At 42.2% G+C, this 15,494-nt stretch overlaps 1 protein-coding gene across 1 annotated transcript in view; it reads left to right on the top strand.

Annotated features, from left to right (window-relative positions):
* The first annotated feature begins 2,246 nt into the window (after positions 1 to 2,246).
* The window catches only part of LOC137287438 (hemicentin-1-like), a 55,397-nt gene continuing 42,149 nt past the window's right edge, over positions 2,247 to 15,494 (top strand). Inside the window, exons 1-14 of the mRNA XM_067819712.1 lie at positions 2,247 to 2,442; positions 2,672 to 2,814; positions 2,969 to 3,179; positions 3,864 to 4,181; positions 5,527 to 5,838; positions 6,803 to 7,081; positions 7,368 to 7,643; positions 7,862 to 8,134; positions 8,880 to 9,164; positions 9,579 to 9,875; positions 10,043 to 10,339; positions 10,712 to 10,861; positions 11,147 to 11,162; positions 11,510 to 11,562. Of these exons, the coding sequence (XP_067675813.1) occupies positions 2,337 to 2,442; positions 2,672 to 2,814; positions 2,969 to 3,179; positions 3,864 to 4,181; positions 5,527 to 5,838; positions 6,803 to 7,081; positions 7,368 to 7,643; positions 7,862 to 8,134; positions 8,880 to 9,164; positions 9,579 to 9,875; positions 10,043 to 10,339; positions 10,712 to 10,861; positions 11,147 to 11,162; positions 11,510 to 11,562 (3,016 nt within the window). The 5' untranslated portion in view covers positions 2,247 to 2,336. The remainder of the gene's footprint in view (positions 2,443 to 2,671; positions 2,815 to 2,968; positions 3,180 to 3,863; positions 4,182 to 5,526; positions 5,839 to 6,802; positions 7,082 to 7,367; positions 7,644 to 7,861; positions 8,135 to 8,879; positions 9,165 to 9,578; positions 9,876 to 10,042; positions 10,340 to 10,711; positions 10,862 to 11,146; positions 11,163 to 11,509; positions 11,563 to 15,494) is intronic.

Here is a 15,494-nt window from a genome sequence, read left to right as displayed (position 1 = left end):
CACTACATCCCTGCACATACGTTCCTGATGACAATATTTCCTCTTTCTTCACGCTGAAATACTGCATTCACGCTCAATACCTAGATATTACGTGTTGTTGTTGTTGATGATGTTCTTGTTGTTGTTTTCTAGAAAAACATAGCAGTTTCGTGTGACATATAAACCTTCAGATGTTAAACTGTTCTACTTCAGGCCACTCGTCAAATTATTTCTGTTCTGTAAGGGATAGATAGTTGAAGTAACTTGATACTGAAAACACAAAGCCCCTTGGCAGTAGAAATGTGATACTTTAATTCACAAGCAGACTCGCATTTATTGTCACTGCATAGTTCATCATAGCTTCTTTATAACACTCTAAAAGTGGAGATTTCCAAATCTGATACATGTACAATGAATCAGAGTTTCAATATGTACACATACCTACACACCGTGGCCTGCCTGTCAGCCACCCGGAAGTAAATTGGTATTATCAGCTCTACATATACTGCCGTTGTCTGTGCATGTCAGTGGGTTGCAAGCTTTATTCAGTGAAATGAGTCCATGTGTGTTTCTGGAGTTAATTCCGCTACTTATTCTGCTAGATACAGCCCTGATACGCCCTGGTGGTAGGTACACTTTGTCACTTACACTGAATTAGCAGGACACATCACTTGTGCTAGATATTATCTGTTTACTTTGACAGGTGGTTTGCTCCCAAGCACATCCGACTTATCAGATAATACCATATTTGTTATCAAGTATCGCAAGTATGGAAGGTCAAGTATCAAAACTCAAGTGTGGAAAGTCAGCCATTAAGAGAACTGTTCATTGTGTAGGGTTACCTCCCTTAGTACATTGCTCAGCGGGTTTTCACCGATATGGACTCGCAGATCTGCACAGTGCCGCTTCTGAAATAGGCCGACGGCCAGTATTGTGATTGAGTGATATTCAGTGCTGTATGAAACCTAATTTCTTCCTTTAACTTTCTATGAAGTGAAAATAGATCATTATTTCTCTGCCATACTTCTTGGTGAAATCATATGAAACTTCGAATTTAGAAATAATTGTGTATATAATTCTGTATGAGTTTTCTTACCCCTAGACCACTTTTCTACATCTCCAATCTAAGATAGCGCAATCGCCCATCACAGATATTCTGTTTTCGTTACTAAATTAGTAATGTAATACACATGTGCAATGTATTGTTTCTGATGGAAATTTGCAAGTGAGAAATACATAACTCTTTGTAAACTGGAGTCGCTGACAGAATCCTTCCTAATTTGTGATATGAACTGTTTGAGAGGCATTCTAGAAGTAGTAAGTGATAGAAATGACAAGTGAGTGAATGTGAGTGAGTTTAGTTTTACGTCGCACTTAGCAATATTCCAGCTATATGGCGACGGTCTGTAAATAATCGAGTCTGGACCAGACAATCCAGTGATCAACAACATGAGCATCGATCTGCGCAATGGGGAACCGATGACATGTGTCAACCAAGTCAGCTAGTCTGACCACCCGATCCCGTTAGTCGCCTCTTACGACAAGCATAGTCACCTTTTATGGCAATCATGGGTTGCTGAAGGCCTATTCTACCCCGGGACCTTCACGGGTAAGAAATGACAAGTGTTTATGGATGACCAACTTCCTTATTGTGCATTAAGTTTATGTATATACGCCGTTTCCAAGCATGGAGGGAGGGAGCGGTGGTACAACCCGGTGGTTAAAGCGTTCCCTGGCCACGTAGAAACGTGTGGGTTCGATTACCCATATGAATATCCTATGTGAAGCCCGTTTCTGATGTTCCCCTTCCGTGGTATTGCTGCAAAATCTCACTCACTCACTCATTCAAGTATGGCACATTGATGCTTGGAATCGGTATACACATCTATACCGAAACGTCTCCATTGCACTATAAAGAAGTTGATCATCCATGAACACATTCCTATTATCATCCGTGCATTTATGAAACACATATTGGGGGCACCGACGTGGTTGTGCTGGTCCGTATATTACCAGAAACAATTAGAAATCACCTGCATTACCGCTACCCAATATCGAACTGACATACATTCTGTACCAAAAAGGGTCATAACAATAACAAGGTCACCAGCAACAAGTAAAACACACAACTCACAAGTTATGTTGTTTCAGAGTCAGCTCCGGTTCTTGCCACCAACAGACGTGTTCCTGTGGAGTGGGTCAGTTTCAGCTTCACCTGTACCCTAGATGCAGCGATCACCTCCACTGCACGGTTCATTAAAGGTCCCGCTTCTGTCCAGGGAGGCTGCCCACCATCAGGTGTCTGTGGGACGCCTGTATCAGGATACAGTTTGAGTCTGGACAGTACATCCAGGATCATGACTCTAGACATCGCATCACCAGACTCCACCAGAGACAGTGGGACGTGGACATGTAGTGCTGGTGTCTCAGTGTCAAATAGCATCACTCTATCACAGTTTGCAGGTTGGTTTTGTGTGTTAATTTTATTATGATGAATGGACACAATTAGCTGTGGCTCAAGATGGAACCCGTTTTTACATTGGTACATCCGAGGGCAGGCACCACGTCAAACCTCACGCCACCAGGCTAGTCAAATTCGCGCCTTTGTTTGAAAAGAAACGTTGCATAATTGTAAACAGGAGTCATGTAAAGAAAGACACCATATTATATCTATATCTTGCCTTCTTATCAGCTGTACTAGAATGGAGCTCTGTGACCTTCTCTCCACAACTGACTTCTCTCCCGTCCTCCGTGACACCACAGAACACCATCTCCGTCACTGTGACCTCTCCGTGTTCTGCCCCTGCCACAGTCATCACATGGAGGTACCAGCAGGTAGGGAACTTCACGTTTATCATGATATTGGCGTCCATCACCACAGCGCCTCTTCCACCCGGGGGTCATGTCCTTCAGGCCAGGTCCAGACAAACAAAACGATGTCTCTAGCAGGGAACAGTCAGTCTATTTAACTACTGTATTATGTTCACAGGGTGTGAGTGGCGTCCCTCCCAGCAGTACATCTTCCACCCAGGGACCATGTCCTTCAGGCCAGGTCCAGACAACCAACATCCTGTCTCTACCAGGCAACACAGTCAGTCTCTACAACAGACAGGTGTCTCTCACTGTCAGTGTGGAACATGACTCCTTTGATCCTCCCACGTATACCAATTCTGCCACATCAAACACTATACAGTTCCCTGGTGAGCTGATCATTGGTTTAAAATAATTCCATCAATAACCTGGTTGGTGATTAATTAAATACTCATGTGACCCTTTGAGGCTTTGATATCAATTTTAGTAGATTGTAATGTATATGTTTGCTATTATTTTGAGTTACAAAACAGTTCTAATCTACAAAGTGTGCAAAACAAGTAGTTAATCAAAGTATGTTTCATCGGAGATACCACGATATCGGACCCCTTGGATCACCTCAATGCTAGTTCACTCGGTGATTTCAAAGAAAGAAGGTAGTAAAGAATCAAGGTGAAATTACGGATAGCGATTTTTGGATTATTTCCTCACGACTTTGGCTTGTGTTTAGTGATCTAACTTAAATGCAGAAACATAATAAAAATGGTGTTTTTCGCTATATGATTATTATTCTGGACTAATAATTATTTCAATATTCACCCGGTAAAAGTGTTGACTGCATGTAAAATATCAAGGGATAGGCATTGAGAGTAAATGGCTACTCGCTGGCTTGTTGATCCCGCAACACGTTTTTTTGAAATAGAGATGTAATGCAGTTTGAATTGGAATCCACCTCATACCTATTGTCAAATACATCATATTCATCATTAAAAGGTACTATAGTGATGCACATCAAGGCATGCCACCACTGTTGCAGTATGTTGCTGTTCTAACAGTTACGTTTGCCATTGCAGTCCCAGTTATCTCGGTGACACTGACAAATATCAGTTCTGATAATGAGAAGATAGGACTAGCGACAGGTCTATCCCTGACCTTGACATGTGTGACCTCATCCAGTTTCCCTACTTCTGCTGTCACCTGGGCGACATTGCCACCAGGAACGACTCCTACAGTCAGCACAGAGACGACATCTGGTGTCCTGGTGGCGACAAGAAGCTCCGTCACATTCACTGTCAGTAGGAGTGACCTGGGGAGGAGCGTTCGCTGTCAGGCTGAAAATATCAACGGTCAGACCTCCCTGTTGTCTAACAGAACCATACTGGAGGTCTGGTGTAAGTAGACACGCTCTAACAAAGCCACATTGGATGCTTGCTGTTAGTAGACACAGCTTAACATAGCCACACTGGAGGTTTGGTGTATGTAGACACAGACCGACATGGCCACACTGGAGGCTTGGTTTAAGCAGACACCGAGATCTAGCTGGAATATTGCTGAGTGTGGCGTAAAACTCACTCACTCACTCACAGTCTGACAGCCACACTGGAGGAATGGTGTCCATAAACACAGTGTAACATGGTCACACAGGAGATTTCGTGTAAGTAGACACCGTCTGATGGAGCCGGTGTGACGGTTCATTCCCATTGTAACTCCTGTTTGACTACCCGTGTAATACACAGGACGAGTGGTTCTTAATCACTAGCTCTCTCCCCTCCATGATGTAGACTGTTCCACTACAGCTGTACCAGGTGCATACAATATGTCTTCATCTTTGTGGAAGAGTACACGTATACTGAGTCAAACACTATACACTAAACAGTAAGTGAAAAAAGTTAGTGTGCAGTATATTAATTTTGACGATGAGCAGCACAAGCGACACGAACTTTGTAAACACTTTGATGGGTCCGCCATTGACAGCTCAATGAAACTCTGGCACTCTAATATGGTTCAAACATATTTTCATTTCATCAAAGCAGAAGCCTGGATACGCAAACAAGCCTAGTGCCATATATAAACGATGTTCAAGTACATTGTTAAATAGCTGGATATATATATATATATGGAATATATTCATTTACTTGGAATGATAAATAACAGATAAGTGATTAAATAGATACGTTGTTTATGGTGTTGTTATGCCCAGAAACGAAATGAGCTGCTACATAAAAGAAAAGTCATGTAAACCTTGTCTTACATTAAATATTATTTATATGTAAAGGAGAAAATCAGTGGAAGGGGTTAGTTGTAAAAGTGGACCGGTGTAATAATTTTCTGATTTCTGATATATTGATATATGTCGATCAGATCTTTCATAGGTTGGAGGGATTATGTCCAATTTTCCCGTGGCTGTAGGTTTACAAACGTTTTATGTCCTTTATAGGTTTATTTGAAAGAGTACACAAACTGGGAGGAAGGCCACACTTTACTGTCAACCGATATTTATTTAGAAAACGTTTCAAATGATGTGAAAAAAATCGAGAATACATTTAAATGAAGTTTAAATATTATATCGGCGGAGGGGAAGTGTATTGATAAGAAACTCGTTCTCTAAGATTTCTTCGTAAAATATAGCATGTTCATGTTGATGCGAAAGCCAACGTTTCTGTATAGTGTCACCCTCAGGCCAAAGGTTTAACCTAGTGAGTATCTTTACTGATAGTAATGTTTACATGTAACTAGATGGACCAGACACAGACCAGGTGAATTTAACAAAACCAACAAGCACCATCGCAACGGAGGACAGAGACCTAACCTTGACATGCGAGACCTTGACGTCTGTGTCTCCCGGAGTGACCTTCACCTGGGACTACACTGACGGGACGCACATAACAGGAGGAAGTACAGGATCTGTGACAGGATCAGCAGGTACCCCGTGGTCACAGACTCGGACATTTCGTCCTGTGAGGAACAAGCCAGATGTCAGATGTAGCGTGAGAAACACCAGGACAGCAGTGGTAGTAAACAAGACTCTGTCTCTCCGGGATATCAAGTGTAAGTTGATTAACTTGACACCCGGAATGACAGCTGCAAAGGCATCAAACAGTTGTAATATATTTCTGTTTTCGAAATTGTCTCAAATACTTTAAGCAACTCCAGTGCATTGTTCACAGACCATTCCCCACAGCACACTTAAGTTACTATTATGTTTCATAACCTTATCAGACTACTCGTTTTCCAACGAAACCTGTCCCTATTTTGTGTTAATTGTATTTGTATTTATGTGAGATATTTGGCAAGGACATTCGCTCCTGATCAATTCATGGGATTTATGCAACCATTTGATGAAACATGCAATACGCATTTCTTTTATAAATATTGTCCTGAATCTCAGTCTGCAGTTCAATCATCACTGTATGCTCATTCTTTCAGCATGTGATTGATAACCGTTTCCCAAAGCGAAATCCAATGCTTTACTATTTATTTTGATTCACATTGGCTTCAAGATTCGGTGTGTGTTTGAATGGTTACGTAGCTGAATAAATCCAGTCAAGATCAGTGACACAGATCACCAAATACTTTGCGTATTTTTGGACAGTGTGATCTAATATACCCTACACTACTCTGCCCTTCTCCGATGTAAATCATGTTTCTATATATGTAATTTGCTTACAGACTTGTCAATCGATTTCTTTTTCAGACTGAAATGTAAGATGAATAGCTGCATGTCTTCATAATTCTTTTAGTATAAAATGAGTTTGAAACAGCAGTCACAGGTGTCAACCCCTTCGTGTACACACAATTTATAACTTACATTTCATACATATGTTGATACCACCACACGATCCTGCCGACCGCCCTTCAACAGAGCACACCACCTCCGTGGTGCATACATAACCTACCTAATACTCAGCTGTTGATTCTGCAGACGCACCTCCATGTGTCCCTAGAGACTCCAGGATTTCATCTCCGTGATGTATATGTAAGCGTACATAATACTCACCTTTTGATCCTTCAGATCCTCCTCCAGGTCGTCCTACAGTCCTGGACTTCACGTCCGTGATGTATGCTGGAGTCGAAAATACCATCAGGTGCACAGTGACGGGGGGCAATCCTCTGGCCGACATCACGTGGTCCTGTTACAACACCAGCACCGAGTCCAGCAGCGGAGAAACCAAGACATCCTCACTGACCTTCCTGGTTACTAAACACCAGAACACCGAACAGTGTCTGTGTCAGGCAACGTGGATGTATGGAGGATACGATGAGGCTGTGACTCAGACATTTACAGTGTATTGTGAGTATTGGGAGGAGATGTACAGATACATAAGAATTTCGTCTGCCTGATCCTCATCAGTAATCTAGGCAATGCATCACACTGTATGTATGTATTACAGATCCACCAAACAAACCCAGCACAACCAACCCTGGTACTCTGTGTCTACATTACTGGCCTCGTCAGTGTATCACACTGTATATATGTATTACAGATCCACACGACAAACCCAGCATAACCAACCCTGGTACTCCGTGTCTACATCACTGGCCTCGTCAGTGTATCACACTGTATATATGTATTACAGATCCACCCGACAAACCCAGCATAACCAACCCTGGTACTCTGTGTCAGGGAAAGTCCACATCACTGACCTGCTCCTCATCTCCTGACCACGGCAACCCTCCAGCCACCTTCTACTGGACAAAGAACAACATAGCTGTCCACACAGGGAGCTCCTACACTCTTTCTCCAGAGAAGGCTGACAACGGAGCTGACATTAGATGTGCCGCTGGTAACAACTACACCGACAGAGCTGGTTCCTCTCGTCCACAGTCAGATGCCAGGCAACTCAATGTATATTGTAAGAGTTATAAATCGTTGAGACAAAGGAGTAGTAATAATTCGTTGTGACGTGCCATTGTGCGAATGGATGCAGCTGACAAGACAACTAAAATAATATATTTCGTGGTGAACAATATCGTTACTTTTTATCTTCCATGCTTATGTCTAGCCACGCTGAAAAAATCAGTAAACCTCATCTAAACCCATGGATAATCCGATACCCAATTCCTCTGTCAGATGTGGGAGTGCCATCAGTATCTCCGGCTGCCACACAGACCAGGAAGGAAGGAGAGAGCTTGTCTCTCACATGCTCAGTTGATGGTAATCCTGACAATGTTGACATCTCCTGGACGTTCAATGGTTCCCCAATACCAGGAAGTAGTGTGGTGAAAGCTAACCTGAACAGATCTGATGAGGGGGAGTACAGCTGTACTGGGAGGGTCAACACAGGCAGTGTGTGTCCTGATGGTGGTCTGCAGGCGAGATCAACTGTCAAGGTCATTGTCAACTGTGAGTACAGAGACTGACTGTGGACATCACATTACATAAAACAGCACAACTGTCCACGTGGATGTCTACAATGGGAGATAAAAAATACAAAAGACAAAGTGCGAGGTATTGCAATGAGAAGATGGTTCTGAGAGAAAATATGTGGTCATTTGTTGATAACGGGGAACAAACACTATGCCGGAACTCCTAACACGTACTCCCATGTTTTGCTACATGCTATTCATGCAACCTGGCTATTCTGTGGTGCATTTTACTGACTAATGCATGTGGTACATTATGTATGTGATCTCTCACTGGTGCTTCTTAACGTATTTCCCATTTTAAAAGGTAGCATCATTTCATACTTAGCTCATTCAAGCAGATAGTACTGAAATCCTGAAGTGTTTTCACTTCAGCAATTTTCATCGTAATTCTTTGAATGTTGTTGAGATGAAGACGGAGATTTTCAAAACTGTCTCTCAAACCACACATGGTAGTATAGGCAGGGGGGTCGAAGGATGCGTGGAACATTGCACTCACTAAGATAATCCGTGTACAGTAGATTATATCTGCTATGTCACGATGACTTTGACAGGAAGAACCATCACACAAGCGGTCCCCAGTACAGTGTGAGATGTCCGGTGACAATGTCACAGTATAAACGTCAATAAATGGCATGTGTTCAAACACCAATATGTGTTCAAACACCAATAAACATTTTAGCTTCCTACAGAATATAGTGTCACCTTTTTGGATTTATCTTCAGATCATTCAAGTATACGTATAATGACTGGAAACTCCCGCAGTGGGTCAGTGACAGTCAATGAGTCTGATCCAGTGACTTTCAGGTGTGAGTTGGATAATGCTGGCAACCCAAGGTCAGTCATCAGGTTAATGAATGGCTCCCAGGAGTTGACAAGGACAGATAACTCCCTGACAGCAATATACATACTGCAATCGGCAAACTGTAGACAAAGAGGGAACTACTCGTGTTTTTCTTCCAACAAGATTGGAGCACCTGTCACCGAGAGGGTGGAGCTGCTGGTCAAATGTGAGTTATTTCTGAGCAAATCATCTATGAACAGTACTAGTGCTACAACTGATTTTATTAGTGGCAGAAAAGGTATCTGTAGTGGTAGTAGTAACAGTGAACAACAGTGGCAGTAGTAGTAGTAGTAGTAGTAGTAGTAGCAGTAGTAGTAGTAGTGGTAGCAGCGGCAGTAGTAGTAGTAGTAGTAGTAGTAAGGTTTGGCTGCTATAAAAATGCCATTATGCATCTTGAAATGGTAACTAACCCTTACTTCTAGCAATATCTACAACCGATATAGATTTCGAAATGAGCTAATATATGCATTATTTGTTTATGTGCTGTCAATAGCTATATATGACAGTTGCCACATGGATATTGAATTTATTTATTGAATGGATATTGAATAAAGTCATTTGCTTGCTTAATTTCTTTGAGGTCCCCCACGTGTTGCTGAGACAGTTTCTCTCCCACTCAAGTTCGCAACAAGGCTGGGCGGTGACGTGACTGTGTCTGTGTCAGTCTTTGCCTACCCCCTTCCTACATTCATCTGGAGTAGATCCATCAGCACCACCCAGGACCTCACTGGTACCTCCATCCCTGTCTCAGACATCTCAGTGACTGCCAGACTACACCTTACCAACCTCGAGCAGCAGGACTTCGGGGACTATGATCTTGCAGTAAGCAATGGTGTTGGCGAACCAGTGACATACACTGTCACCTTAGTGCCTGCGGGTGAGTTGCAGATTTCCGATTTCTCATTCGTCATTCACGCTTTCAAGATCTTCATGTAACTATTTCTAACTGTATATTCTATGTTCACGTTCGTCCCACAACTACTAAATTGCAAACATTCTAAGATGAAACTACAGCAAATCATTTTCCCGTTAATGTGTTGCAAGGACCACCACAGACACCTACACAGTTTAGAGATCTGGATAATGCAACCACGTCGTCAATATGGTTGTCCTGGCTGCCTGGTTTCAATGGTGGATGCACTCAGACGTTTCTGATTGAGTATCGTCAGTTTGCTACAAGAAGGTGGACTGCATATAAATCGTATGATGACAGAGGCGAGATAATGGTGGTGGAGGTGACTGGGCTTACACCAGGAGAGATATATCCATTTCGACTACAGGCTAGAAATGACTACGGAAGTTCTAACAGACATGTCTTTGTAGAAACTGCGACTGCGGGGGGTATGTGTCCCCTACATAACCTTAGCTAAATGAAGCCCTTCCAGGCGATGGCAATGCTTTGAGTGTTAGGTATATTGACTTACACAGACACAATTATCACGCATAACTAGTGTAAGTACATGGAACATATTTGTGGGTCCCTATTACCAAAGCATCAGTTATCCTGTGGTAAATATGAACTTGACAAATGTACAAAGATACATTTCTGCAAATACTTGGTGCAGTTATGGCATATTCATTGCGTTCAAAGGCGCATGCACGTCTGCGTTTAGTTGGCAAGTCATATGGATCCCAGTAATGCGCAGTGCTTAGTTTAATCACATGTGAGTACAATTCACAATCATATACTATGATGTTTTGCTTACAATATAGATCCACCAGACCAGCAAAACCTAGACGCTTCCTGTTCAGGGATAATAGCTGGAGTGACAGTAGGAACCTTTCTTCTTACCTTGCTCTTTGGAGGAACCATTCTAATAATACTGTACAGAAAGGGGTGCGTGTTCGGAAACAGTCTGAAAGGTACATAGTTAATTCCTCGATGGTATGTGATTGAACACAGTTTACATGTTGTAGGTCTTCTCCTAAACGTATAATACATGGTCTACAATATGTGAATCACTGGTTATCAATGATGCCAGGAAAGGGGATCTGCACATCCTATCTTTCTAATGAATCTATGACAATATCTCTATCTGCACTAATTCACAGCAACGTGTGTCATTCTCTCTTCCTGGTATACTTACGATTGATGTGGCATGTATATGTCTCTGTTTCACATAAGATCTGTATCTTTTTCCATTCCAGGAGCTTCACCTAAAAGGTAATTTAAATGTCAAAGTTCATTGAAACAATGCGTGGATCAGATAATCTTGTCGTGTACTTGTCGTCAAATTACTAGCAATACAAAACTGAAACTCAAAGCTCTTTGTTTTTATTTTCACAATTTATCGTAATTATTCGCGGAGGTTTTATTTTCGCGGATAATATTTTTGCGCGAAAAGCGCGAAAATTACACCCCCGTGAATAATAACGATTTTACAGTAACTAAGGAAAATAGTTCGTACTTACAATATGTTAAACAAAATTACATTTCACATTCTGGAGCGTATGAACTTATTCCTTCAATGTGTTGCCCAACTGATGCCATCTGACCTGTTTCTTTTGTAGTTCCAGCCATCCTGAACCTGTGGAAATGGACAACAGAGAATATTCTTCATTAGGTATGTACTGGTATTACTTGTTTCCCCTTGGAGGAGACAACACTTACCTCTGTATCTTGTTATCGTTAAATCATTACAATATGTTTCAGATCAGGTCAGTGCACCAGCGCAGTATACAAAATCAACAGTACACACAGTTGAAGATTTATGAGAACACGAAAGGTAGAGGCATGTCATTCAATAAAGTCAAGTCTCGAGTTCTCACAGCGATGTATTGTCAGATTATCTGGGTTGTAGTGAGATAGAGCTGTAATTTGATGTTTTGTTATTTTCAGCAGATGCTGCAGAAGACACAGGCACATATGAACGCTTGACAGAGACTCCCAACGTGACTTACGAGTCAATCACAGCATCGCCATACGGGAACACTGGGGCACACTCTCAAGGTAACCAAACCATGAATACGCCCGGTGATGGGAATCTTACACATCCTCAATGATCAACTGTGTCCTTGAATCCTTTAATAGCATATATACTACCAATCAAACGTTTAGACTCATCGTCGTGGATCAGGTTAACACATGCATATGCCTCTCGTCTGTTCCAGTATGATGCGTCTCCATAAATACATGAACATCAGTAATCATCACCATAGGATATCGGTTCTGTTCCGGCACAATACTTTCGTATTATGATGCTTTCATTTTGCATCGTTTTCCGTATGTTCAAATATCTTTATTTGTATACTTTGTTTTTGCAGGTCTTCATCATGGAACTAACTAACGAATCACACGAGTATACATCATATCAGTTTCAGTTATGGATACACGTTCGGTCTAATGCATTATTGCTTTGACGTAAACGTCTCTATTATTTCCTTGAAAATTAAAGTGAGTTCGTCATGATGGTTTGTCGATTCTTTTTCATTGGATATTTCATTTAGAATGTGGTGGTCATTTGGAAAGATACGGCACAAAAATCGCTCCAAAAAGATGGAAGTAGTAGGTTATTATGTTCATTTGACAACTTTTACGAGTATTGTTGTTGAATGTATTCTTCAGCTTATTCACTCTGATTAATTATCTCCCCCAAACATCGTTACTCTGCTCTTTGACAACTTGATGATATGGACCGTTTATGAAGCACGTGTACGAGAAACATACATAATGTTTGTTGGTTGATTAAGAAAAACTTTTGATCGTCGACATGAGAAGGCAGCTTTTAATAAATGCGACGATATCTTATTTATTGGCGATACAATAAACATCGCATTCTTCGCATGAATTTATCGCTCGCAAAAATGTCCAGGTTTACAGTGTACTGCTACATGTAAATGGAGCCAGACAACTAGATACATAATTTGTCAGTATTTGGCTGATAGTGGTGGATCTCAGTAATGATTCGACAGCTGGTAGAGTCATATCGCAGTTACAGCGAAATTGTCAAGACAGTCTGGTTATGTACCTTTATACCTCATCGTGTCAGGGTCGATGATGGTTACATGTGCGCAGGAGACAACCTGGGAATAACAATGGGCAATCGTCAGTCGGAATCTCGTCACACATCGGCTTTCATGTCAGTTGACTTTGGGAGTACCAGCTGGCACCGACACAGCTCAACTGAGCTGTCTCCCTTGCACCCGAGTAGGAAGAGACAAGTAATAACGGGACTGGTCTAAAAGTAGTAACGAGACCGGTCTACCAGTCTACAAAAGCTGACACTAAAAGTCTTTGATATGGGTGGGTGGGAGGTCGGTGTCCGCCAGCTGATGTGAGACTAGCACTGCAGATTCAAATGGGGTCCCGCCTTGCTGCTGCACGTGCAGGGACGCTTGGATGTTTCCGCCCACTTCCGAAAGCAGCCGAGTTAAACACAAAATAATAATTCCATTATTTTCCTCCTTAACTCGCCCTGTGCTTGAATGCAAATATCACAAGACAATGTTGGGTATAAATGTCAACTTTTAATTGAAGACTATAAAACTACACATTTAAAACACCTCCAAACCCAAAACATTGTAACGTTAACGTCTCATAGTTGCTGCCACAACCAGGGCATGGGCAAACTAATATGTGTTTCTGGTTCTAAAATGACGTAGCGTTCATACGCGTTAGACTTCCAGTCTCCATGAAGCTTAATGACGACGTGGGCATGCCGATGGCTAAGGCGAAGGAGCAGCCGCCCGTCTGAAGGAGTGTCCACTGTACTGTGAGGGAGGGTAGCCACACTGGCGTAACACATCACGTAGTGACGTCACAAATACCGACTGAGTCAAGGTTTGGATTCGACCGTCCCCCCAGAAAGAGAAGAGATATTGGGCTCGTGGGATTCCAGTCTATAGAGCAGTTAGTGCCGACGCAGGGCACAGAGGGGAGCATGCCATGGAGCAAAGGGGGATCTGCAACGCTCTCTACCCGAACTGAATAGTCTTACTATGACGCATGGTTAAGAGCACATTTTCATTCTGCCAGGTGACGTCACGATTGCATATATACTTAGATGAGTCTACACGAACCTTGTCGTCTAGCAGTAATGTAGATTTTCTTAGAACGGTGAAGAAGGCGACAACACAGGCCGCCCAGAAAGCCGTGTTGAAAGGGGTCAGTGGATCCAACTTTTGTCTTATGGCAAGTAGTATTTCTGGTGTAATGGGGAGTTTTGGGGCCGGGGGTTTCCTTTTCAGTCTTAGGATACCTTTCTTGACATTACTCAAAGGGTTGGGTAGGCCTGCTTCCAGGTGGATAAGCCGAACTATGTTCAGGTAATTAGGGACCCTGGTGGTATTGAGCGATCGTGCCAGGAAAGCCATGTAGCGTAGAATCGTCTGAGGATGTGCAGGTACCGGCGTTAGACCGTAATATAGACAGAACCGTAAAAAGTCCTTTAACATTGAGTTGTACGTTTTCTTAGTATTTGTTGCGTTCGCCGATTGATGATACTGCTTGATCTCTGCATCTAGACCGCAAGTCTTCTGCCATTGGTCCTGTAAATAGAGCAACGTTTCAATCGTCATGTGATGAATAACAGAGTCCTTAATGAAACCTTCCAACCATTTGCATTCCCCAGTAGATGTAGTCTCGAAAGATTATCGGCAATTGTATTTTTCTTGCCTGGGATGTGTCTCGCAGTCATCTTGAAGTCATATCTGGCTGATAACCAGAACAGTTCTTTAAGGAAGTACATTATTGCAGGATTCATTGATGTTTCTTTATTTATACAGAACAGAGTCTGTGTAAGCTATCACGTGTCAACCTGATAACGTTGCACCCCACCTCTTTAACGCCACATAGATAGCTGCGAATTCTATATGTTGATGTGTTCTTCGCTGATCGCCGTCATGTCCAGTTTACGTAGAACCAGTCGTCGCCGAAATAACCACCGCATCAGCAGCTAATTCGTGATACGGAACAACTTCACCTTTAAAGGCAAAGATAGTTCCATTAAACGTCTCACAGATATTACGCCATCTGATATCCGCTTTCACTTCCGCATTAAAGATTACATAGTGCTGCTTATGTTTGACAGTGTTACACAAGTCTATCAGTCGTCGTAGAAATGTCCGTCCGCCATATACAGTACGCCATGCCCAATTACGTTTGCCAATCAACTTTTAAAAATGGGCCTTTTCGGCTTTCTTCAGTGTCACGAAGTGATTCAGACAGTCTGTCACTTTTGAAAGTTTATTCTTTTATTATTTTTACAAAAGTTTTTCTATAAGGTTTGTAAGGCAATTAAGGGTGTCCTGACAAAGCGCTTCAGTCGCGCTGATAATGGCAAAGTCAAAGCGCCTCCTTTTCATCATCCTTGTAATACTGCACGATATGTGATGGAATATTTCAGGACTTCTTGCAGAATCAAAAGGAAGTCTTGTATGAAACATGAACGAGTGATTGGTTTCCTCACTAAACTTCTATTGTAGTCCTAAGGCCTCGTAGCACTCGGGATGAACTGGCACACTTCTATACGCGTTTATGAGATCGACTCTTGCCATA

This window comes from Haliotis asinina, chromosome 1 (assembly GCF_037392515.1).
Source record: "Haliotis asinina isolate JCU_RB_2024 chromosome 1, JCU_Hal_asi_v2, whole genome shotgun sequence".
In the NCBI taxonomy this organism is placed as follows: Eukaryota; Metazoa; Mollusca; class Gastropoda; order Lepetellida; family Haliotidae; genus Haliotis; species Haliotis asinina.
This window is presented reverse-complemented; position numbering and strand designations above follow the sequence as displayed.